This window comes from Sorex fumeus, unplaced genomic scaffold (assembly GCF_029834395.1).
Source record: "Sorex fumeus unplaced genomic scaffold, SorFum_2.1 ptg000054l, whole genome shotgun sequence".
Classification (NCBI taxonomy): Eukaryota; Metazoa; Chordata; class Mammalia; order Eulipotyphla; family Soricidae; genus Sorex; species Sorex fumeus.
In genome coordinates this window covers 29,294,555-29,321,996 of record NW_026606111.1, presented here as the reverse complement: position 1 = coordinate 29,321,996, position 27,442 = coordinate 29,294,555, and the positions used below count along the sequence as shown (strand labels likewise).

General features: G+C 38.7%; 1 protein-coding gene across 4 annotated transcripts in view; it reads left to right on the top strand.

Annotated features, from left to right (window-relative positions):
* The window catches only part of REV3L (REV3 like, DNA directed polymerase zeta catalytic subunit), a 199,786-nt gene that overhangs the window by 158,816 nt on the left and 13,528 nt on the right, over positions 1-27,442 (top strand). For 3 of the 4 annotated variants that reach the window (XM_056125466.1, XM_056125465.1, XM_056125467.1), the window contains exons 23-28: positions 331-575; positions 1,927-2,035; positions 3,958-4,164; positions 12,752-12,861; positions 22,548-22,662; positions 25,942-26,079. In XM_056125466.1, the coding sequence (XP_055981441.1) occupies positions 331-575; positions 1,927-2,035; positions 3,958-4,164; positions 12,752-12,861; positions 22,548-22,662; positions 25,942-26,079 (924 nt within the window). Of the gene's footprint in view, positions 1-330; positions 576-1,926; positions 2,036-3,411; positions 3,539-3,957; positions 4,165-12,751; positions 12,862-22,547; positions 22,663-25,941; positions 26,080-27,442 lie in introns of those variants that run through there. The other variant, XR_008793971.1, reaches the window with a different exon arrangement.

Genomic DNA, 27,442 nt, shown 5'->3' with positions numbered 1-27,442 from the left:
AAAAATTTTTTGAATAAAATTATCAGTATTCAGCTGTCTCGTTTGTATATGTTTACTATTTTATAGTTTGTATGAAATTGCCTAACTCTGTAAATTACTTGACAGGCTTGGTAATTTTTATAAAATTTATAGGAAAAGATTTACAAATGTGCTCTTCAGGTACCTGAAAGTTGACTTACTAACCAATTCTGTATAATGATATTGTACGAAATTCATACAGCCTTGTTTTGAAGAGTAAAATATGTTCCAAATGGGTACCTCATATTTAGAGACTGTTATATATTTAAACTGTGTTTCTAATTCTTTTCCCATCTCTATCTCTGCCTATAGTACCGTGTGGAATCAATGATGTTGCGTATTGCTAAGCCAATGAACTATATTCCTGTGACACCTAGTGTACAGCAGAGATCCCAGATGAGAGCCCTACAGTGTGTTCCCCTGATTATGGAGCCTGAATCTCGATTTTATAGCAACTCTGTTCTCGTTTTGGATTTTCAGTCACTATATCCTTCTATTGTGATTGCATATAACTACTGTTTTTCCACTTGCCTTGGCCATGTCGAAAACTTGGGAAAGTAAGTCTTTTCATATTTATAATTAAATTTATATTCTTATACTATTAAAATCAGACTTTAGTTATATCTTGCTCTTAAGACTATTCTTGGGCTGGAGCAGTAGCACAGCAGGTAGGGCATTTGCCTTGCAATCGAACCCGGGTTCGATTCCTCCGTCCCTCTCGGAGAGCCCGGCAAGCTACCGAGAGTATCCCATCCACACGGCAGAGCCTAGCAAGCTCCTTGTGGCTTATTCAATATGCCAAAAACAGTAACAATAAGTCTCACAATGGAGACGTTACTGGTGCCCGCTTGAGCAAAATCAATGAACAACGGGAGAACATTGCTACAGTGCTTAAGACTATTCTTATGAGCAGAATGAATGGGATGTAACATAGGTAGTCTGTTTACTACAGTTACCTTATGAATTCACCTGAATCACCACCATATGATTAATTAACATCATGTATTGATGGCTTTGAAGAAAAATATGATTATATGCTTTTTTAAAATGTGTGAACTCTTTAAGTGAGAACTCTTTAAGTAAGTAACTCCTACTATTGCCTCATCTGAACTTTTCTTAAGAATTGTCTATGATTTTTTTAAATTTAAAATTATTAAATTAATGTTTTACTTATTTGTATCTTCCAAGTTTACAAATTGAAAATAACATTTTTAACACAGAGGTATATAAATTATTATAATAATCATTATAAATTATTTAAAAATTATAATTTTTATATAATTTTGATAATGTCATACTTTTTGTCTAGAGTACTCTTGGTCCTTCCTAACAAACAGTCATGAAAATTATTGATAGTTCTGTCTTTATATTAAGAACAGGACTTTTACGTTCTTATTTCCAGTTCTTTAAGGCCTAAATTTCTCTTTATTAAATTATCATTGATTTAAAATACTATCTCTCGGAGAGCCCGGCAAGCTACTGAGAGTATTCGATATGCCAGACACAGTAACAACAAAGTCTCCAATGGAGACGTTACTGGGCCCACTCGAGCAAATCGACGATCAACGGGAGGGCCTTTTTTTAAAATACTATGGAGTTTTAAGAATGTTAATTTACATCTTAAGTTTTTCTTTAAACAACTTAGTGTAAGATCATACATTGGATTGATACTGAAAAATTTTGCTTCAAATGTTGTTATAGTGCTGTTTTTAAATATTTTAATAAATTGTGAGTATTTGAAGAACTGCATTTTGATAATTAGACACAAAAACATTTTTAAATATAAGAATTCTTGTTTAGATGTTTAAAATGAATTTCTGATGCAAATTAGAAAGATTTCTAAAATTGTCTATAACTTCTAGTCCACGAATTGAGAAAGTATTTGCTTCATATTTTCTTTCTTAACAGGTACGATGAATTCAAATTTGGCTGCACCTCTCTAAGAGTACCTCCAGATTTACTTTACCAAATTAGGCATGATATTACAGTCTCCCCCAATGGAGTAGCTTTTGTCAAGGTAATATAATACTCTGTTGTAAATGAGAGATACCAAGTATGGCTCGCTTTTGGAAAGCTAATGGTTTAAGTGTTAACATAAAAAAAAATCAAAAACAAGTTTTCTGAATACCTCAAAAGTTAAAAATAAATTAATATTCTCAAAAATCATTTTAAAGTATTCTTTTTTGCATGCATATCAACTTTAAAATATCTTGGTTGTTAAATTTTAGATTTTAATAAAATACTGTAAGAAAAAATGTACATATATATTTCACCTTTTACAGAAACCAGCAGTCTTAAATGACTTTGTAATGGTCAAAAAAGTGTTGACTTTAAAAGTTTAAATTCATTTAATGTGTAAGGTTGGCTAGTCGTTCCTCACATAATTTTAAGTTAATTTAAGATTACCAGATCAAAAATGATAATCTGTCTGTTAATTGCATTTTTTAAAAAAATGCTCAAAGTAGGGACTGGAGAGAGCGCAGAGGGTAAGGTGCTTGCCTTGTGCTTAACTAACTCAGATTCCATCCCTGGCATCTCATATGGTCCTCCAAACTCTCTATGAGTGATCCCTGAGCACAAAGCCAGAACTAAGCCCTGAGCACCACCGCGTATCGCCCCAAAACAAAACAAATATCTAAACTAATAACTATCCCTTTTTCTCTTCCTAATCTCCCCCTCAATAAAGACTGAGGAAAATCTCAGATGAATAAATTAAAGACCAAAAGGACAGACTCAGGAGATTATATTGTCTCATTTACCAACTTTATTGTTTTTCTTTAGTCGTAAGTATACTAGAATTGTGAGACAGGAGGGTGATTATTGACACAGTGGAACCCACTAGCCTTCAAATTCATTCTGATGTACTTAGCAAAAATAGTATTATTCTCTACCAGTTAAAAAACAGTGCTGTTTGTTTAAAAGGCAACCCTGAATTAGCGGTTTAAATTTGAGGAAGTTTTTACTACATAGTTATTCCTTTTTCTAAAGTATTAGGTCATAACATGATTACATAAGCATTATGACTAATTCAAATGGTACACAGAATGAATTAGTGATAGAATGTTTCATTGTCACATATCAGATTTTAATAATTTTTCTTTGGTAATGTTCATAAAATTTGGACTACATTTTAACACAATGTATAAAACTTAATGGAAATGATACCTTTTAATATTCACAAGTATGATTATCCTATATATGAGGTTGTAATTTGTTCAGTCCAACATGCATTATTTTGCACGTGTCTGTAAATCATCTTCAAAATTAATACTGTTTTGTGGTTTTCATTCCTACTGGAGTTCTCATAAATTCTCCCTAGTCTTGATTAATACAAATGATTTTATTTTTGGCATCAACAAATTTTATCACCTCACTATTCATCCCCTCTTCCAGATTGCTAATAAATATAGGCCGGAGGGGATGGCTTAGTGGTCTAAGCATCAGATTTGAAATACCTAGAGTCCCTGGAACTACAGGTTTGAATGTCAGCAGAGTCAACCCAGCTCATCATTCTTCCAAGGTAGATAAATGGAGTTCCATGCAGATTACTGTGTGGGGTCATTAGGATGAGATCTTTAAAAACTGAGGTTTGTTTTGAGTGATACAAATCCTGTGTGTCTTTCTGAAAGAATGGGGCTTTCGATCCAAGTTTAAATGAATTTCCCTCTGCGTTTGTTGTATGGTCTCTTATGCACTAGTTGATATCCTCCTCCTTGGATGTCTCTGAACTCAGGAACACTTTAGGACAAAAAAGCCCTCTTCAAAAGAAAGAAAATGTGATGATTTTTAGATTAATGGCTGCTGGTCCTGTGACCACTGTATTGTTAGTCTGTTTCAATTTGTGATATTTGGCCATTGTTATACTTTGTGCTTCCTTCTTAATTTTATAAATCTATAAAGTTTGAAGGATTGTAAACATTCTTTTTTCCTTTATGATAGCCTTCAGTGAGAAAGGGTGTGCTACCAAGAATGCTTGAAGAAATTTTGAAGACTAGACTCATGGTGAAGCAGTCAATGAAGGCTTACAAACAAGACAGAGCACTTTCACGAATGCTTGATGCTCGCCAGCTAGGGCTTAAGCTTATAGCAAATGTCACATTTGGTTATACAGCTGCTAATTTTTCCGGAAGAATGCCATGCATTGAGGTAAGTGGTACCCAGTTTTTTCAAGAGTAAAATAGCATTAAGTTAACATCTACCTTAAAAACATTTCTCTTCGTCATTTCCCTTTTTGTCTCAAGATCATTTATTCGGTGCCATAGATCATACTCACTATGTGACACAAAAGTAGGAATTGAACTCATGGCTTTATGAATGCAATGCAAGGCATGTTGTACTCTGCTCCAGAGGTACATCTCCAGGCCCAAAGCATTTTGTTCTGTTTTGAAAGTTTAGAGCAAAGGGTTTATTTCTTTTACGTAAGATCACTTTTCTCAAACTGGTTCTTTTTTTTTTTCTTCTTTCCTTAAATTTTTATTAGTGAAACACTATGAGGTACAGTTGTAGACTTACAAATTTTTGTGCTTGGGTTTCAGCTATACAATGATCGAATATCCATCCCTCCACCAGTGCCCATTCTCCACCACCACTGATCCCAGTATCACTCCTACCCCCCATCTCCCCCATCCCAGCCTACCTCTGTGGCAGGGTATTCCCTTTTGTTATCTCTCTCCTTTTGAGTGCTGTGGTTTGCAAAAGAGACATTGAGTAGCAGTCATATTCGGTCTATAGTCTACTCTCATCACACATCTCCCATCCTGAGAGGAACCTCCCAATACCCTTTATTTGGTGCTCTCTTCTCTATCTGAGCTGCCTTTTCCCCTAGCGTTTGCGGCTGGTCTCAAAGCCATGGAGTAATCCTCCTGGTACTTATCTCCGCTATTCTTGGGTGTTAGTCTCCTATTTTGTTACTTTATGTTCCCCAGATGAATGCAATCTTTCTATGTCTGTCCCTCTCTTTCTGACTCATTTCACTTAGCATGTTACTTTCCATGTAGTACCACTTGTATATGAATTTCATGACTTCATCTTTTCTAACAGCTACATAGTACTTCATTGTGTAGATGTACCAAAGTTTCTTTAACCAGTCATCTGTTCTTGGGCACTCAGGTTTTTTCCAGATTCTGGCTATTGTAAAGAGTGCTGCAATGAACAAACAAGTGCAGATGTCACTTCGACTATACTTTTTTGCCTCTCCCCAGGAGTGGTATTGCTGGGTCAAATGGGAGCTCAATTTCTAATTTTTTGATGATCGTCCATCCTGTCTTCCAAAAGGGCTGAACCAGTCCGCATTCCCACCAGCAGTGAAGGAGGGTCCCTTTCTTACCACATCCTCGCCAACACCGGTTGCTTTTGTTCTTTTGTATGTGGGCCAGTCTCTGAGGTGTGAAATGATATCTCATTGTTGTTTTGATCTGCATCTCCCTGATGATTAATGATGTAGAACATTTTCTCACGTGCCTTTTAGCCATTTGGATTTCTTTTTTGGGAAAGTTTCTGTTCATTTCGTCACCCCGTTTTTTGATGGGGTTGGATATTTTCTTCCTGTGGAGTTCAACCAGTACTTTGTATATCCTTGACATCAACCTCTTGTCAGATGTGTATTCAGTGAATATCCTTTCCCATTCTGTAGACTGTCTTTGTATTTTGGTCACTTTCTTTTGAGGTGCAGAAGCTTCTTAGTTTAAGATAGTCCCATTTGTCTATCTCTGTTTTCACTTGCTTGGCCAGTGGCGTGACATCTTTGAAGATACCATTAGCTTCAATGTCATGGAGGGTTTTGCCAACTTTGTCTTCAATGTACCTTATGGATTCTGGTCTGATGTTGAGGTCTTTAATCCATTTTGATCTTACTTTTGTACATGGTATTTGGGAGAGATGAGTCCACTTTTTTGCATGTAACTGTCCAACAAACTGGTTCTTTTATATGTACGTACACTTAGGGGGTTTACGGGTTATCTCTTTGAGAGTTCTTTGTATCTCTGTTTCAATGATAATTTTAGAAACTTAGCAACATGTATTTCTATATATTCTGGATGAACTTACTACCATTAGGGCATTTTTGTAGCATAAGATTTGTAAGCAGTGTTTATAACATCCTTGGCACTAAACAATTTAGCATATTGCTAGAGATCTGATGATAGCTAGGGTGACTTTTTCCAACTATTAGGGTGAACAGCAGTAATTTCCTATTTAGTAGTATATCAGTAGATAGAAAGTAGAAACCTTGTTTTTGCTTCAGTAACTGTCCTCTCCTCTTTTTTCCTCTCCAAAACAGAACCCCTACTTCTTGTGAACAGGAGTCAGCCATCTGCCAACCTCCTTGCTTGTTATCTATAAAGCTTTTTCTCAACCAGTTACAAAATAAAGGACTGGTATTTAGTTCTGTTTACATTTTTTTGTAAAATAAAAATAAATTTAAAAATAGAACTGGATGAGTTATAACTTACCAGACTAGAACACAAGGAGGCCCATATTTAATCACAGCACCACATGGTCCCACCACTGGGAGTAACCTCCTTAGCTCCAAGCTTCAAATATCCCCAGGGTATCGCCAGTATATGCTCCATCACTAAAAAAAAAAAAAAAAAGTACTTTGTCAGTTCTGTATAACTAAAATTTGAGAAATACTGATCCAAATGATCTAAAAAAAAATGGAAATAAGTATATTAGAAGTATGATCAGGATATCAAGTTTCAACATTTCTCTAATTTTTTCCATCTGTAGCATATTTATTCATGTGTTTTAGTAATAAAACTGCAGAAATTGGCATTTGTAAAATATATATGAATATTTCAATCTTAGAATTTGGGTGTTTTGATCTAGCAATGGAAATTTAGGAGTTCTGCTGTTGCTTAGTGTGGTCTCTGGCTGCCAAGCAATATCTGCCTCCTTGACTGTAGACTTTTCAGAATTTGTGATCTTACTTTTAAAATGAAAGTGAGGCTAGAGAGATGGTATAGAAGATAAGGTGCTTGCCTTGCATGCAACTATTGCTGCTGTCTGTGATCCTGGTTTGATCCCAAGCACCACATAATGTCCCGAAAGAATAGAGCCAGGAATATGCCTCAAGTACCAGTAGATGTAGCCCCAAAACCCCAAAAATAAAATAAAATAAAAATTTTGTTTTAAATTTAAAATTAAATTAAAAATAACGTGTGTGCATATGGCAGGTAGGATGCTTGCCTTAAATATGGCTGACCTGAGTTCAACCCCAGCACCCCATATGGTTGCTCCAAACATTGCCTATGTGGCTAAAAAACAAATCCAAAAAATTACATTGTTTCTATTAAATCAGTTTCATATAGCCCTTTAAATGCTATTCAGTTGAATTCAGATCATTCCTATTTTACAGGGAAGGTAAGAGTCATCATGATTGCTAAATGGCTGGAGGAGATAGTATAGGGTGCAGGGTGTCTTGCCCTACACTTGGCTAACCTGGTTTTAATCCCCAGCACCCCTTGGTGCCCTGAGTGTTGCAAGGAGTGATTCCTGAGTACAGCTGGTGTGGCTCAAAAGAACCAAAACAATATAATGATTTATAATGATAATTTTTAGCTCTTAATACAAAAGAAAAAGTACATAATTTCTTTTTTGTTTTTTTTAATTTGGTTTTTGGACCATGCATCCTGAAAATGACCCTGAATAAGCTCAGAGCTTATTCCTGACTCAGGGATCACTCCTGGCAGGCTCAGGTGTCCGTATGGGATGCCAGGGATCTAACTGTCAGCCACATGAAAGGCAAGCTCCCTACCCTCTGTGTTATTGCCCCAACCCCCATAATTCCTTTTTTAAAGGGAGTACTTCATTTATGCCCAAGGACAGTTTTTCCCACTCTTTTTTTTTTCTTTTTGGGTCACAACCGGCAATGCACAGGGGTCACTCCTGGCTCTGCACTCAGGAATCACCCCTGGCGGTGCTCAGGGGACCATATGGGATGCCTGGAATTGAACCCGGATCTGCCGTTTGCAAGGCAAATGCCCTACCAGCTGTGCTATTGCTTCACGCCCCACCCCCCAGTTTTTCCCACTCTTTACTGAGTTCAGTGAATGAAGTAATAAGGTATACCATACTGTACTCTTTAATGTACTTTGAAATAATAATTAGCTTACTTTTCATATTTGCCAAGATTTCCTTTTTTGTCAAGTTACACCATGATCATTATAAAAATTCTTATATCATCAATTAAAAAATTGTTAGACACATTTACCTATTTGATCTAAATTGTACACCTATATTTTCTATTCATATAATTAAACCTGACCTGTTTTTAAAAATTATGTAGTGGGCTGGAAAAGAGTACAGGAGGTAAAGTTGCATGCGACCAACCCCAATTCAAATCTTGTGTACTACATGTGGTCTTCTAAGCACCACCAGGGAATATTTTGACCATGATGTCAGGAACATACACTGAGCACCAGTAGGTCAAAAACAAACAAATAAAATAGATAAAATGCTAATTTACATATAGCCAGTTTCTAAGATTTAAGTTGGCATTAACTTTAATGATACTGTGGGTCAGACAGCTAGATCAGTGGGCTGAGCTCATGCATTGTAGGTTCAGTCCTTCGTACCACCTGGTCCTGGGAACAGCTGCCCCTGAGTACCAAGACGGAGTAGCCCTCCAGGTATAGCAAAAAAAATAAATAAAAACTTCAGTGATATTGAAAAAAACTGTCATTAACACTCAAATTTTGGGGTAAAAATACATAATATACACATATGTATATATAGAGTAGATTACTGCCTAATTGGTTATAAAGGCAGTTTTTTTAATCACCATTATATGCAGAATTACAAAGATATTTATGATTTTCAGGCATATATTGTTCCAACACCAGTCTCTTCGCCAGTGCCCATTACCATCCACCAATGTCTCCAGTTTCTCTCCCACTTCCCAGCTTGCTTTTGTGGCAGGCATTTCCCCTCTCCCCCATTGTCCTAGTGTTTTCTTCCGTAACTTATCACCCCATCACTCCCACCCCTGCCCCAGTACCAACCTCCTCTTTTTTTTTTTTTTTGGTTTTTGGGCCATACCCAGCAATGCTCAGGGGTTACTCTTGGCTCTGCACTCAGGAATTACTCCTTGTGGCACTCAGGGAACCAAATGGAATGCCTCCAGGTCAATCATGTGCAAGGCAAACATCCCGCCCATTATGAGGATGGATAATGTTATGATAGTAATCACTCTGAGCCCACTGCTCAGTCTTAAGGAAAGATAAAGTCATGAAATTGCTGCAAAATGAATGGATCTGGAGAGTATCATGTTGAATGAAATCAGTCAGAGGGAAAGGAACACAGAATAACCTTTCTTATCTGTGAGATATAAAGAAACCTTGTCCAGGAATATCAAATGCCCAGTGGCAGTAGAAACAAAGAGCAAGAGAACTGGTCTTCAGTAGAAAGCTTGGCACTGCACTGGAGCAATAGTACAGTCGGAAGAGTGCCTGCCTTGTGCACGGGTGACCTGGGTTCGATCCCCAGCATCCCAGATGGTTCCCCACGCACAGCCAGGTGTAATTCCTGAGTGCAGAGTCATTTGGTTGGACATTTGGGTTGTTTCCATATTCTGGCCATTATATATAATGCTACAATGAACATAGGGGTACAGATGTCTTTTTTGATTTGTGCTTTTGTGCCCTTGGGGTATATATATTTCAAGGAGAGGAATTGCTGGGTCATATAGAAGCTTTACTCCTAGTTTTTTGAGGAACTTACTGTCTTCCGAAAAGGTGAACCAGTCAACATTTCCACCAGCAGTGAATGAGGGTCCTTTTTTCCCCACATCCTCTCCTGTTTTTTTTGATGAGTGCCAGTCTCTGTGGTGTGAAGTGATATCTCATTGTTGTTTTGATTTGCATTTCCCTGATTGGTAATAAAGAACATTTTTCTTTTTTTTTTAATAGTGACAAACCAAGAGGTACAGTTGTAGAATTACAAATTTTTGTGCTTGGGTTTCAATTATACAATGATTACCCATCCCTCCACCAGTGCCCATTTTCCACCACCACGGATCCCAGTTCCCTCCCATCCCCCACCTCCCCATCCCTCCCTGCCTCTATGGCAGGGCATTCCCTTTTGAAGAACATTTTTCTTACACTTTTTTGACCATTTGTATTTCTTCTCTGAAGAAGTTCCTGTTCATATCTTTTTCTCTATTTTTTATAGGTTTGGATGTTTTTCACCTGTAGAGTTCTACCAGTATTTATCTTGGATATTAACACTTTGTCAGATGAGCAATGGACAAATAATTTCTCCTAAAATGTGGGTTGTCTTTGTATTCTGGTCATCATTTCCTTTGAGGTGCGGAGGCTTCTTAATATTTGATGTAGTCCCATTTGTTTATCTTTGCTTCTGCTTAGTGTTTTTCATCCTTAAAGATGCCTCTAGCTTCAATATAATTGAAAGTTCTGCCTATATTTTCCTCTATGTAACTTAAGGATTCAGGTCTGACTATCTGGGTCTTTAATCCATTTTGATTTGACTCTTGTGGATGGTAGAAAGAGGTCTGAGTTTGATTTGACTCTTGTGGATGGTAGAAAGAGGTCTGAGTTCACTTTTTTGCATGTGGCTGACCAGTTTTCCCAGCACCATTTCCTTGCTCTGTTTCATAGTTTTTGTTCCTTTGTTGAAGGTTAACTGACAATATACCTGAGAGTCTATCTCTAGGTTTTCTGTTCTGTTCCATTAATCTGAAGGCCTGTCTTTATTCCAGTACCATGCTGTTTTAATTACTATTACTTTGTAAGTACAGATGAAAATACCTCTTTTCTTTTTCCCAAGGATTTCTTTAGCTATTCAGGGGGATTTATTGTTCTATGTAAATCTCAGAGTGTTTGATCTATTTCTTTGAAAAAATGCCATGTGTCCTACTAAGGACTGTATTGAATCTGTATAATGCTTTGGGGAATATTGCCAATTTGACCATGTTAATCCTCCCAGTTCATGAGCAGGGGGTGCCTTTCTATTTTCTTGCTTCCTCTTTTCTGTCTTAAAGTGGTGTTTTGTAGTTTTCTTTGTGTGGGTCTTTCACCTTTTTAATTAAGCCAGTTCCTGGATATTTAATTTTCTGAGACACAATTGCGAGATTTTTTTTAAATATCTCTATAGCTTTTATTTCATTGTTTGCATATAAAAAAAAACCATGGACTGCTGCTTGTTAATTTTATAGCCTGTCACTTTTCTGTACAAATCTGATGTTTCTAGGGGCTTTTTTGTAGCATCTTCAGGGTTTTCTAAATATAGTAGTATGTCATCCTCAAATAGTAAAGGATTGACTTCTTCCTTTTCTATTTGGATGCCCTGAATATCTTTTTCTTGACTAACTGTTCTGGCAAGTATCTCCAGAACTATATTGAATAGAAGTGGTGACAGTGGGTAATCTTGTCTTATACCCTATCTTAAAGGGGAAGGATTTAGTTTTTCCCCATTGAATATAGTATTTTCTGTGGGCTTGTTTGGTAAATGACTCACTGTGTTGAGAAAAATTCCTTTAATTCCCATTGTATTGAGATTTTTTATCATAAATGGGTATTGGATCTTGTCTAATGCTTTCTCTGCATCTCTTGATATAATTTCTATTTTTCCTTATATTGATAAGGTATATTAAATTGATTCACATGCATATATTAAACCATTCTTGCATACCTAGGATGAATCGCACTTGGTAATGGTGTATGATTTTTCTTTTGAGTTGTTGAATTCGATTTTCTAGAATTTTGTTCAAATGTAAAGACATTTAAAGAAATTCCTTATATAAACAAGACTTTTTACCATAAATTGCTCTGTGCTTATGTACTTTATATAAAATGCAGTCTATACAAAATTGAGCTTCTCAAACCACGTGGCAAAGGAGTGATGGAGAGGGAGGAGGGAGGATATAGAAGCTGCAAGAAATAACTTAAGGACAGTAATGAAAGGTATTGGGCACTTTGGTGGTGGTTAGTTGCAGTAACTACATCAAGACAAAAAAGTGTTAATTAACATAATTACGAACATGTTACCTTAACTGGGCTGGAGCGATAGCACAGCGGTAGGGCGTTGGCCTTGCACGCAGCCAACATGGCCGACCCGGGTTCGATTCCTCTGCCCCTCTCGGAGAGCCCGGCAAGCTACCGAGAGTATCTCGCCCGCATGGCAGAGCCTGGCAAGCTCCCCATGATGTATTCGATATGCCAAACACAGTAACAACAAAGTCTCCAATGGAGACGTTACTGGGCCCGCTCGAGCAAATCGATGATCAACGGGAGGGCCTTTTACCTTAACTAAGTCATAAAAAAATAGTGTTCATCTTGGTTTTTTCCCCCCCTGGTTTACTGTAGAACTGATAACACCAATTATTTGGGAATTTTAAATGTTCTTATTTTAGAAACATTTAGTAATTTAATATTATATGGTAGCACTGCACTGTAGCACTGTCCTCCTGTTGTTCATCGATTTGCTCGAGCAGGCACCAGTTAACGTCTCCATTGTGAGACTTGTTGTTTCTATTTTTGGCATATCAAATACGTCACAGGTAGCTTGTCAGGCTTTGCCGTGTGGGCAGGATACTCTGGGTAGCTTGCCAGGCTCTTGAGAGGGACGGAAGAATCGAACCCGGGTCAGCTGCATGCAAGGCAAATGCCCTACCCGCTGTGCTATCACTCCAGCCCATTATATGGTGAAGTAATTAAATATTAAATAATTTATGCTTAACTATATTAGTAAATTATTTTCAATGTATTTGTACCAACAGGTTGGCGATAGTATTATTCACAAAGCCAGAGAGACCTTGGAACGAGCTATTAAACTGGTGAATGATACCAAGAAATGGGGTGCTAGAGTCGTATATGGTGACACTGACAGGTAATATTGACTTTCTGTTTTGTAATTTGTGATTTGTTTTGTTTCATTATTTTTCCGAGAGCTGAAGGGGTATGGCCACAACTAGTCGTCCTCAGGGCTTTCTCCCAGCTTTGTGCTCGGGGTACTGTATGCAGTACTGGGGATCAAACTGGGATCATTTGTGTGAAAGGAAAACACTTCAAGGCCTGTGTATCTCTATGATCCTGTAGTTGTCTTTTTTGTATCTGTTCAACCATTTGTTTTAATGTCAAAAAAATCGATTTTTACCAAAGTCTTTTTTAGTCCTGCAGTTTTAAAGTTATCACAGGACTTTACTAGGTGTTACCCTAAAAGATGGAAAATGTGTCTTGAATCACAAACACTGATGAGTCTCATGACTTCCTCTGGATAGCCTAGTAGATGGTGATTCATAAGCAGGTTATATACACAGTAATTATTTAAAGAAATGTCCTTTAATATGAATATCTCTTATTTACAGCTATAATTTTTGACTGCACACACGTTTATGCTTAACTGTATTAATAAATTATTTGTCTTCAAATGAAGTATTTGATCCCTCAAAATATTGATAAATACAAGAGAACTGAATTTTTTGGTGGGGGGGGTGGAAGTTGGGGAAGAAAGGTTTGGGCCATACCTGTCGGTACACAGGGCTTACTCCTGGTTTTATGCTCGGGATCATATGTGGTACTGGGTTGGTTACATGTAAGGCAAATACCCACCTACCTGCCGTACCACACACACACACACACACACACACACACACACACACATACGTGCATCTTAAAATGGTCAAATTTTTAAAACAGATGCAAACACAGTGAGTATTTAACTTTTCACCAGGTCCCCAAATTTGTTGATCTTTTTATGGAAAGAGCACATGAGCACTTTCTGTTTTCTATTTGATACCAGGTTTACAGATTATTCAAAGCCCATCATCCAGGAACCAGAGAGATAGAACATTAAATAAGGCTCTTGTCTTTCATGCAGCCAACCCAGGTTCAATCCACAGCATCCTGTATTGTTCCCCGAGCACCACTAGAAGTGATTACTGAGTGCAGGGCCAGGAGTAAGCCCTGAGCATGACCAGGTGTGACCCAGAAGCCAAAAAAAAAAAAATCAGTGGAATGATAAATGGCTGGGACGGCCTTTGAACCCTAAAATTAAATCTCAGTTTTCATGAGCCAGTGCAATAGTGCAGTGGGTAGGGTACTTTCTTTGATGCAGCCAACCCTGGTTCCCATATGGATCCCAAGCCCGCCAGGAGTAGTTCCTGAGCACCGAGCTAGGAGTAAGCCCTGAGCACTGCTGGATGTGGTCCAAAAATAAACCAAAAAATCATCTTAGTTGTAAGAGTTGAAGAGATGGTGTTGCAGGTAGGTGGGTGCTTGCCTTACCAACCCAGTACCACATATGAAAACCTGAGCACAGAGCCAGGAATAAGCCCTCTGTACCGACATGTATGGCCCAAACCTGTCTTCCCCAACCTCCACCCACCAGCACCCCACAAAAAAAACTCAGCTCTCTTGTATTTATTAGTATTTTGAGGGCTCAGTTATTTATGTAATAGTGAACTTACATGACTTACTGTAATTCTTCCAGTATATTGGCGTGCAAATTTCTTGAAGTCAGTTTGATCATGCTTAAGAGTACTTGCCTAAGCAGTTTTGATCACCATGTATTCCAAAGCAGCAATAAGAGATAACACTTGTAATTATTAATTTCTGGCAGTGGGCAGGCAGAGATGTGGCTCAGTGGGAGAAAACATGCCTTGCATGCATAAGGCCCTGAGTTCCATTTCCAATACTAATTAACTATGGGTAACCTTTTTTCTTTTTTAAGTCTAGGTTTCTTTCTTTTTAATTGTGTTGAAATAATGTAACTACAGCAATGTTAATTTTGGTTGGTCTTTAAACAGCTTCCATCTCCAGTTTTTTAGACTATGTGCAATTAATATAATATTAATGCTGATACTCTGTTTCATATGACATGTTTCTTTACCAACATGTGGGGAAGTTGCATGGGCGTCAGTTACTCATAATCTACTGTTCTCCATCAAAAGCCACACTTTTGACTAGTTCTGTAAAATAACTTCTGCTAAGCAGTCTAACAAAGTAAATTATGAGGACACAGCTTTGCAGTTAGCCAAGCTTCTCACAAAATACTCAGGCAAAAAAACAGTAAGTGTTAAATCAGTTTCACTTTTAGACTCACTTGAGTCTAAGTCAGTCTCTGTAACATGGTTCATAGTGCTCACACATCAGAAATTGACATGATTCTGATTGTAGTTACTTTGTTTGACCATAAGGAAAGACCCTTGAGAATTCAAACTGAACCAATTAACAGACACAGGATGTCAGAGCAGAAAGAAAACTTTGATATTATTTAGATGAGCAATTTTCACATTGTTGGAAATAACTCTAGGAAGCACATTCTCATCTGAGAGTGATCTGTTTAAAAATAGATTGCCTTAAAATAAAAAAATTTACTATGCAGCAGTTGAACCATAAGTTAGTACTCAAGTTTTGTTTTTTAATTTCTAGATTTTTTTTCTACCTCATACTTCATCATTATTTTATGAAGAATAAATTTCTAATCAAGAAATTTTATTTTGGGCTAGAAAGATAGAACAGTGAGTGGGGTAGGGCACATGTCTTACATGCAGGCAATCCAGGTTCAATCACCAGCATTGCTGGGTGTCTCCCAAAAACAAACAAGAAAATATCTCATTAGCACTTGTGCTCATCATTTACTATCTGACTCAACAAATATTTATTGAAATACACTGTTTGAGGGCAATTCAGTTTAGGACATAGTAGCAGATGAAACTGGCCAAAGAACACAGATCTGTTAAACCCACTGATTCTCTTTACTTTCATATGTGTACCTTCTAAGTTACATTCTAATGTACACCTTCAATTGTCATAAAGTATATATATATAATATATAATATAATATATGTTATATATAGTATATAACATCACGGATCACGGTCCTCCCGTTGTTCATAGATTTGCTCGAGCGGGCATATCACTTTTAGACTCACTCAATAACATCTCCATCATAAGACTTGTTGTTACTGTGTTTGGCATATCGAATACGTCACGGGTAGCTTGCCAGGCTCTGCCGTGCAGGCAAGATACTCTCGGTAACTTGCCGGGCTCTCTGAGAGGGGCGGAGGAATTGAACTTGGGTTGGCCATGTCGGCCGCTTGTAAGGCAAACACCCTACCGCTGTGCTATTGCTCCAGCTATATATATATATATATATATATATATATATATATATAATATAAGTATATATATCCAGATATATACATATATTTATATGTTTTGTTTGTCCTGGCGCCACACCTAGAAGTGCTCATGGACTCTGTGCTCAAAAGTAATCCCCTGACAGTGCTCAGTGGATCACATGTGGTGCCAGGAATTTGAACCAGGGGTCACATTCAGCACAGGCACATGCAAAGCAGCAAGTTCCTTACCTCCTGTACTATCTCTCCAGCCCCTCAAGGTATAATTTTTACCAAGAAAAGTTCAGTGTAGTGCGAGGAAATAGATTTAAGGACAGGCACATATGCTCTGCATATAGGAGACCCAGGTTCTATCTTTGGCATCTCATGGCTTTCCCAATTACTGCTAGATTGACTCACAAGCTCAAAAACTGGAAAAAAAAAACAGTAAAAGGAAAGTACCCATATAACTGGCCATCATTCTAGTTAAGATTTAAATAAAACACAGGAGCTGGAGCAGTAGCACAGCGGGTAGAGCGTTTGCCTTGCACGTGGCCGAGCTGGGTTCCATTCTCAGCATCCTATATGGTCCCCTGAGCACCACCAGGAGTAATTCCTGAGTGCAGAGTCAGTAGTAACCCCTGAACATCACTGGGTTTGACCCAAAAAGGGAAAAAAAAAGATTTAAAACACAGATACCTGTGTTCACCATAGAAATCTCTCATGTCCTTTGTAGTCAATACTGTCTTTTCAAACCAGACCCCAGAAAACTCTGTCATTTGATTTCTGTCACCACAACTTGGTTTTGTCTATTCTACAACTTCATAGAAATTAATTCATTTCAAAGTGTTTTTATTCATATGGTATCTGAACATTTTATTGGGAAAGGGAATGGTCACATCCGATGATGCTTAGAGGTTACTCCTGACACTATGCTCAAGAATTACTCCTGGCAGTACTCACGGGACTATATGGGATGCCAGGGATCAAACGCTGGTCAGCCGCATGCAAGACAAATACCCTACTCACTGTACTATCGCTCCAGCGTGGCATCTGAACATTTTAAACAATTTTTTTTCAAGCCTGGTGGTAGGAAATATAGTTAGACACACCCTTACACATAAAATTCAGCAGTTCTACTCATAGTATTTAATAGAAATTTAAGTCCACGCAGTCTTGTACAGGCTGGGAGCGATAGCACAGCTGTAGGACGTTTGCCTTACACGCAGCCAACATGGCCGACCCGAGTTCGATTCCTCCGCCCCTCTCGGAGAGCCCAGCAAGCTATTGAGAGTATCTCGCCCGCATGGCAGAGCCTGGCAAGCTACCCGTGACGTATTCAATATGCCAAACACAGTAACAACAAAGTCTCCAATGGAGACGTTACTGGGCCCACTCGAGCAAATCGATGAACAATGGAAGGACAGTGACAGTGACAGTGACAGTCTTGTATGAAAATCTCCATTATAGTTTTATATAAAATCCCTTAGTGGCTGAAAGAGTAAATAAGTTGTGACATTCATATAATAAAAGAATATGCTTCAACAAAAAGAAGCCAGTTACTATTACTTCATCAGCATGATGGATACTTATTTTTCTCTTTAGATCATACAAATGTTTCACTTTTTAAGCACCACATGAATTTCAAAAGTACCTTGAGTAAAAGAAGTTAGACTTAGAGAGTATATACTGTATAGTTCCACCTATACACAAATTTCTGAGAAAATAAAACTAGACATGTTTTATGTCTATCTTAGACATGTTTCTTTGAACAGCAGAAATTAATTTTCTTAATGTGGAGGCTAGACGTCTAAGATTAAGGCTATTACAGGATGTTTTTCCCAAAACCTCTTTTGCAGACAGCTACCTTTTCACCTTATCTAAGATTAAGGCTATTACAGGATGTTTTTCCCAAAACCTCTTTTGCAGACAGCTACCTTTTCACCTTATCTTCCCATACTCTTTCTCTCTGTTTTAAGTGAACTCCTGGGGTTTGTCTATTTATATCCAAATTCCCTCTTATTGGGACCAGTATTCAGATTGATCCTAGCCACTTAGTACTTCATTTTAACTTAATGACTTAGTATTTTTTTTATCAATTTTATTGAATCACTGTGAGATAGTTACAAGCTTTCATGTTTGGGTTACAATCACACAATGATCAAACACCCATCTCTCCACCAGTGCACATTCCCCACCACCAATATCCCCGGTATAACCCCCCTTTCCAACCCTCCCCTTGCCTCCATGGCAGACATGATTCCCCATAATCTCTCTCTGCTTTGGGGCATTATGGTTTGAAATACAGACCCTGAGAGGTTATCATGTTTGTTCCTTTATCTACTTTCTGCACACATCTCCCATCCCGACCGATTCCTCCAGCCATCTTTTTCTTAGTGATCCCTTCTCTATTCCAGCTGCCTTCTCCCCTTTGCTCATGAGGGAGGCTTCCAGCTGTGGAGCAATCTATCTGTCCTGTGTATCTACTTTCCTCAGGAGTCAGCCTCAAGTTATGTTGTTTTTTACTTCACAAATGAGTGCGGTCCTTCTATGTCTGTCCCTCTCTTTCTGACTCATTTCACTAAGCATGATACTCTCCATCACTTAACTTAATCACTTAACTTCCCGTTAGTCGTCGATTTGCTCGAGCGGGCGCCAGTAACGTCTCCATTTGTCCCTGTCGCGTGCTAGTGTAGCCCAATGGCATCTCTTCGCTCCGGGAACATGGAGGGCCTCAAACCGATCGTTCATGACCTTGACAAAGAAGTCTGACCATCTGGTAGGTGGGCGGCCACGCGGTCTCTTGACATCCCGTGGAATCCAATCAGTAACAGCTCTAGTCCAACGGTCGTCTTTAAATCTCATTACGTGACCAGCCCATCTGATACTCTCCATAACTATCTATTTATAAGCAAAGTTCATGACTTCATCTCTCCTGACAGCTGCATGGTATTCCATTGTGTAGATGTACCAAAGTTTCTTTAACCAGTCATCTGTTCTAGGGCACTTGGTTTGTTTCCAGATTTTGGCTATTGTGAACAGTGCTGCAATGAACATATAGGTACAGATGTCACTTCTACTGTGCTTTTCTGCACCCTCAATATATATTCCCAGAAGTGGTATTGAGGGGTCATATGGAACCTCAATTTCTAGTTTTTGAAGGACTGTCCATATTGTTTTCCAGAAAGGCTAGACTAGTGGGCATTCCCACCAACAGAGAGTGTCCCTTTTCTCCCACATCCACGCCAGCACTGGTTGCTTTTGTTCTTTTGAATGTGTGCCAGTCTCTGTGGTGTGAGATGATTTCACATTGTTGTTTTGATTTGCATCTCTTTGATGGCTAGTGATGAATCACTTAGTATTTCAAGACTATTTTCAGTGGGCTGGAGCGATAGCACAGTGAGTAGGGCATTTGCCTTGCATGCGACAGATCCGGTTAGATTCCCAGCATCCCATATGGTCCCCCCAGCACCGCCAGGAGTAATTTCTGAGTGCATGAGCCAGGAGTAACCCCTGTGCAATCCCGGGTGTGACCCAAAAACCATTAAAAAAATATAAAAGACTATTTTCAGTAGTCTCATTCTCAGAAGTCTTATTTCTGAGGTACTAGAAGTTAGGTTTTCAGCATATGAATTATAGTATGACACAGTTCTCCCATAATGATGAGTTTTATTTGTCAGAATTCATGGAATTCAACACATAAATGTATTTACTTCATTTTATACAAACTATCTCAATAAAGTTGATTTTTATTTGGGGTGACACTCAGCAGTATATGGTACCTATTCCTGTGTCCCTACATTTGAGTTATCTCCCTAGCTCAAATAAAATTGTTTTTTAAAATAATCTTTCAAAGGAACATATTTAACCACCTATTTTAAAAGTAAGTTTGTACTGGTATAATGAGCATCATATGTGCCTCAAAAGAAAATATTACTAAAAAATTCAAGTAGTAGAGTATGTAACTTGCCAAAAAGTATGACTAAAGCCTGTGTGTTTTGCCTTAGTGAATGCTAAAATCCAAATTGATACTATTTTCACTTAAAGGCCCCGAAGCTAGAGACATTGACAGTGGATAAAGCACTTGCTTTGTGCAAGAACAACCTGGATTCAGTAGATTCAATCCCATATGGTCCCCTAAGTGCAAGAACAACCTGGATTCAATGGATTCAATCCCATATGGTCCCCTAAGTGATCCTGAATGCAGAGCCAGGAGTAAAAGTGCCCTCTCCCCCTCCTCCCCCCCCCCAAACACACACAACTTTTAAGGCCTATTCAACATTGAGAAAATACTCCATTTATTAAACTTTTTATGGTTACCGCATGATTTACAATTTTACAATTCTGTCAACTTTAGGATTCACAAAGACAATAGTCCAGCATCGTCCTCTCCATCCCCCACCCCGAGTGTCTATTTCCACTTACTGTTGTCTCAGAGTATTTACCCCAAACCCCCGAGCTCAACTCTTGGCCAGTTCTTAGATTCTGTTGCTTTTGGCCTTATGCTTCTTAAAATATGTGGAATTATACTCCACATATGAGAGATACCGTTCTGTGAAAGAGACAGATGTTCTCTTTTGGCAGATTTCACTGAGCATAGTAATCCTCCGGGCTGGAGCGATAGCACAGCGGGTAGGGCGTTTGCCTTACAAGTGACTAATATGACCGACCCAAGTTTGATTCCTCCACCCTCTCGGAGAGCCTGACAAGCTACCAAGAGTATCTCGCCCACACAGCAGAAGCCTGGCAAGCTACCTGTGACATATTTGATGTGCCAAACACAGTAACAACAAGTCTTACAATGGAGACGTTACTGGGCCCGCTTGAGCAAATCGATGAACAATGGGAGGACAGTGACAGTAATCCTCCACTTCCATCCACATAGCAACTTAATTGCATGATTTAATCTTTCCTTAAAGCAAGGTAATATTCCATTGTAATCTGTGCCACAGCTTATTTATCCAGTCTTCTATTCTTGGACATTTGGGTTGTTTCCAGATTTTGGCTGTTGTGAATAGTACTGTGATGACTGTGAAAGAATTTTTTGCCCACTCTTCTGACAAATGAATAATTCCCAAGCACCTGTAAATATTTACCAAAAAAAAGTCAGTCCTGGGGCCAGAGAGATAATATAACAGATTGGGTGCTTGCATGGCATGCTGCTGACCCAGGTTCTATCTCTGCCACCAAGCACATCACGACTGATCCCTGAAAGGCTTTACTGGGGCCACATCCAGCTGTGCTCAAGACTTACTCCTGCATCCTGAGGATTTGTTTTTAGATTTTTTTGTAGTTAATATTTTTATAATTTCTTTCCTCAGAATTTGCGTATATTGCCTGTGGGATTGTAAATCAGAAATGTTTTCCTAGAATTCAGTTTGACAATATTTTTAAAGTATTTTTAATGTATACCATTTATCTCACAATTTAATTTCTAAAATTTATTCTAATAGAGAATAATAAGAGATGTGCCAAAATAATCACTTTATTTGAAAGATCAGCAGAATATCTTAAATAAAATTTTGGTGATAAGGATTTGGTTAAATTATATCCATACATTGAAACTAAGTACAAGTGTTTTTTATATGAAATTAAGTGATATTGAAAAATGTTCTCAATATAGTACTGTTAAATAAAAGGAGAAACTTATTAAACATCTATTCTGTGATCCCAAAGGTTTATAGTAACAGTTTTGTGAATGGTAGAATTATAGTGGCTTTTTCTTCTTTGTGCCTTTTCCTGTTCTCTAACTTTTGCAATGAACATATGCTCTAAAATATCCAATTTTAAATGGGTAGTTCTTGAAGAAAATTTCCTCCCTTATCACAAATAAATTCTTCATTTCTTAATAATCACATTTTTTCTTGTTTGATATTTGATATGGGCTGGAGCGATAGCACAGAGAGTAGGGTGTTTGCCTTGCACGTGGCCCACACTTCCAACCCAAGTTTGATTCCTCCACCCCTCTTGGAGAACCCGGCAAGCTACCCAGAGTATCTTGCCCTCACGGCAAAGCCTTGCAAGCTACCCGTGACGTATTCGATATGCCAGCACAGTAACAAGAAGTCTCACGATGGAGATGTTACTGGGCCCGCTCGAGCAAACAATGAACAATGGGAGGACAGTGCTCCAATGCTACAGATATTTGATATAATTGTGTGTTGTCAAAGAACTGTGTTACAGTCTCGATATGTGACAGGACCTTTGCAGCTGTGATAGCTGATCTTTGTTTCTGTGTTACTAAGCTGAAAATACTGGGTATCCTTAAAGATATATCATGAGTACAAAATTTGATGAAACAACTCAGTAAGCAAGATTAAAGGAAGGGGGTCCCATGGTGTTATATAAAGTATTTGCCAGAAACACTTTGGCAGAGTTACTCTTAATGAATATTGGTTTTGTTGTTGTTGTCACTAAAATAGCATTTTTACTGTGCTGTTTTTAATTCTCTTAGTATGTTTGTGCTATTGAAAGGAGCAACTAAAGAGCAGTCATTTAAGATTGGCCAGGAAATTGCCGAAGCTGTAACTGCCACCAATCCTAAACCCGTGAAATTGAAGTTTGAAAAGGTAAGAGAAATATAATACTAATTGTAACATAGTGAATTTACATACCTTCTAGAAATTCTAGAATATTTTCAGAATCAGTGACAATATACAGGTCTATAAAAGTGATGGATTTAAAATATTTCCCTGTTTTTAGTTTTGTTTTATTAAATTACTATGGATAACAAAGTTATTCATGTTGGCAGTAGGGCGTTTGCCTTACACGCAGCCAACATGGCTGACCTGAGTTCGATTCCTCCACCCCTCTCGGAGAGCCCGGCAAGCTACCACGAGTATCTCGCCCGCATGGCAGAGCCTGGCAAGCTACCTATGATGTATTCGATATGCCAAACACAGTAACAACAAAGTCTCATGATGGAGACGTTACTGGGCCCGCTCGAGCAAATCGATGAACAACAGGAGGACCGTGACCGTGAGTTTTAGACATACAGTATCCCAACAACAATCCTTCCTCAATGTCCACTTCCCACAACCATTGTTCTTAGTGCCACCCCCAGCAGGCACTTTTTTTTTATTATTTTATTGAATCACCTTGAGGTAGAGTTACAAAGATTTCATGTTTAAGATTCAGCTATATAAGGTTCGAACACCCATCCCTCCACCAGTGCACATTTTCCACCACCAGTGTCCCCAGTATTTCCCGCTCCACCCCCCCCCCCCATCCCAGTCCTCATCCTGCCTCTGTGGCAGACAATTTCCCCAATACTCTCTACTTTGGGGCATTATGTTTTGCTCGAGTTTTTCCACCACCATTCAAGCCTACCTGCCAGGGGCAGATGCTAGATAATTTATTTTCCATTGCTCATTTTGAATATCATGAGAGCTCGCACAGCTGTGATTGTAAATGTAAATTTCTAGATTGTAAATGGTAGGGTTCCAGAGACATTAGTACCCTACAATGTAGGGTACTAATCCATTTTGGGATTCATTTGGGAGTCTATGGACCAGGGCTGTTGGTGCACTAAGATGGCACCCAGAGGCAGATTGTGGGCATGACAGTCAGGCCACCCAGTGGGCAGGGAGCTTGGGAGGGACAGTCCAGCTCTGTCGCCATGTGGCCTGGAGATTTAGTCCTGGAACCTGCATCCCTGGGCCTTGCTTGTGGAAGCTCTTGGTCGCTGGAATTCCATCTGAAGTAGGCGGGGAGAGCACACCTGCTCCATCTGGGGTGAACAGGCATTTTTTTTACCTCCTTTTTAGCACCCCATCCTCCTCCAGAGTGACCACTTCCTTCCACTATTGTTATAGTGTTCCCTGACCCATTTTCCCTAACCCCTGCCACACCAGTGGCAAGCTTCCTACTGAAGACCAGTTCTCATTTCTATTGCCTTTGGGCATTAGTTATTCCCCTACTATGTTTCTTTATACCCTTCACATAAGATAAATCATTCTATATCTGTCCATCTCCTTCTGACTAACTTCACTAAGCATGATACTCTCCAGATACATCCACTTTGCGGCAAATTTCATGACTTTATCTTTGCTTACAACCAAGCAGTATTCAATTTTGTGTATGCACCATGGTTTCTTTATCCAATCATCTGTGTGTGGAAATTTGGGTTGTTTCCAGGTTTTGGCTACTGTGAATAATGCTGCAGTGAACACAGGAATGAGATACCTTTTCTGAATTTTATTTTTGGGCTCTTGAGGTATATTCCAAAGAGTGAAATTGCTGAGTCATCTGAAAGTTCAACTTCTGGTTTTTTTTGGAATGTCCGTATTGTTTTCCAGAAAGGCTGGACTAGTCAACATTCCCACCAGCAGTGAATGAGGGTACCTTTTTCTCCACATCCTCACTTACAATGGTTGTTTTTGTTCTTTTTAATGAGTGTGTCTCTGGTGTGAGGTCTTATTTCATTGTTGTTTTGACTTGCATTTTCCTAATGATTAGTGATGCAGAGTATTTCTTCATGTTTGCTGGCCATTTGTATTTCTTCTTTGAGAAAGTTTCTGTTCATCTCTTCTCCCATTTTTTGATGGTATTGGATATTTTTTCCTGTAAAGTTATATTAGAGTTTTTATATATCTTGGATATTAACCCTTTATCAAATGAGAGGTAGGCAAATAATTTCTCCAATCTGTGGGATATCTTTGTTTTTTAGTTTTTATCTCTAATTTTTTTTAGTAGTAGCTATGTATAAAGAATGAAAAGATTGTTCCAGGGCTGAGGGAGATACCTCACAGGGAGGCTAGTGTGCATGGTTTGCATGTAGAGGGCCTAGATTCAATTGATGGTGCCAGATAGTTCCTCAAGCACCAAGCTGGGAGTGGCCCCTAAAGACCACTCATCAGGGCCCACCTCTTCAACCACCTACCACCCGCAAAAAAAGATTATTACTGTTCGTTGCTATATAACTCCAAACTCAAAATATCACAAAACACCCACAGTAGTATTATGCTTTCATATGGGTTAGGTATGCAGAAAGAATTTGGCAAATTGTCTTGTCTCTGATGTGTAGTTCCTAGGTTCTCTACTGTGAGAACATCAAGACCAAAGGTTACATATCAACAGGTCAGAGCTTTTTAAAAACACCTAAAATCATGCTCACTCTTGTGTCTGAGCACTGATGCTAGTTGAGGTTATTTAACTGCCTCTATCAATTAGTACATCTATTTGTACTTCAACCATAATGGCTGGGTCCCAGGAACAAACATCCCATAGAACTGATTTTGCTTTTAATGATCTGGTGTAAAAATCACATTTCATTATGGACTGTCAAGAATTTTTTTTAATCTCTTAATGAAAAGAATGTCAAGCACCACATTGTATGAAAAGCTTTGTGGACTAGAAATCATATCTCAGTGGACTGGAGCACATGCTTTTTATGTGGGAGGTTCAAGTTTGATTCCTGACACCTTATGCTCCTCCCACAAACAGCAGGAGTGACACCTGAGCAATGAGCTGACGGTAGGTTCCTTGAGAACCACAGAGTATCACCCCAAAAATAAAATAAGAAAAATGTTGTGTAGGCTATGAGTAAACATTACTAATTGGCGAAATACAAGAGAAGCAAAATAAGAAAAGAGCTGATGAGTGCTATTCAAAAAATGTGTGTATGCTATGGTCTGGAGTCTATTACTGTGCAGTGGCCAAGAGTGCCTGCCTTGTGTCCTTGCAAAATAATGTTTAGTCAGTGTAATTCCCAGTGTCTGAAGGCACCAAGTGCCAGCCTAGTAGCTCTGCTGTTTGAGCCTGGGAGCCCACTCTATGAACCCCTGCACCACAGAAAGAAAATTGTTATTTTTGAAATGGCATTTAGTGACATTTTTTTTTAATTGCAGGTTTATTTGCCCTGTGTCTTAGAAACAAAAAAGAGGTATGTGGGTTACATGTATGAAACATTGGATCAAAAGGACCCAGTATTTGATGCAAAAGGAATAGAAACGGTTAGAAGAGATTCCTGCCCTGCTGTTTCTAAGGTAAGAAATAGCTTTTTGTTTGGCTGGCGCCTGGGTCTCTTGCAGCAATAGTTGGGGATCAAACTGGAGTAAGTCATACACAGCTACAAGCACCTTACTTAATCCCTTACACACTCTCCAGTTCCCTAAGGTAAGTTTTATATCGTATTTTTATCTTTAAAAACTAAGTCACTGACAATCAGGTCAAAATCCTTAAACAGACCCGGAAAATCTTACTCAAAGTGAGCATGCTGTGTACACAGAAGACCCATGTTTGATCTGTGCATTGCATCATCCCCAAGCACAGAACCACTGCTTGATATGACCCCCAAAAAACAATAGCAAAACTGTCCTTAAGTATACTGCTGAGTGGAAGAACTCGTTAGGTGTTGGGGGGTGGGGGAGCGGGGAGGTGAAATTTTATTAATTTTTACCATTTAGAGTGAAAATATTTGGGGTTTTTTAATTTTATTTCATTTTTATAAAATTGTTCACAGTGATTTATTACATTCAGTATCCCAACACCAACCCCACCACTATTACACCTTCCCACCATCATTATTTCCTATTTTCCCAACCACTTCCCCAGTAGCAGACCCAAAATGATTTATTTTGTATTGCTTATTATGATTAATTTGCTAAAAATCATCAAAAAAGATTTTCTTAGGAGAAAGTATGTGAAGGTTGTTGTATCTCACCCTGGAGCCATTAGGCTCCTGGATAAGAGATTGCAGCCAAACCTATTGTTACAGGTTAAGCCTTGTGTATTAATATTTTCTTAATCAACATTGGTTGCCTTCTACTTTACATCCCATCCAATGTGGTTTGCTCCTCCTGGCATATCAGTGATGCAGAGTAGGAGTTGTCAGCAGCCACGAAAGCTGCCACATACTCCAAGAATTCTAAAATTTTGATGGGGTGATACAACTAGAGTTAAATTTTTAACTGGATGGTGACTTTGGAGTCCGGAAGCATCTCTGCAACTCACTGATTTGAGTCTCAGGATCATGGCTGGTTAATGAACTTATTCGGCACCTGAGGCAATTCATGGGTGTGACTGCCAGGCTCCTGGAAGAATAAGGGGATGGAAGGAGGTTACGCATCTCCAACTCTGTGGGAACCTGGAGATTTCAGTCACAAAACCTGCATACCTGAGTTTTTCAACATTCATTCATGGATGAGGCTCATCTGAACCTGTGGAGTTGTACCAGGAGCATGGTGTCTATTGGCTTCTGAAGGTTTTCAACTGCCAGGGATCTGGGCGGGTAGAAAGACTCATCCACTCCCCACCAGGGTGCCCTGGATCTAAAATTCAGTCTGCACAGGGTCTGGAGGCATCTCTACCAGAAATATTTTATTTCAATCCTTATTTTCTGATTTCCTC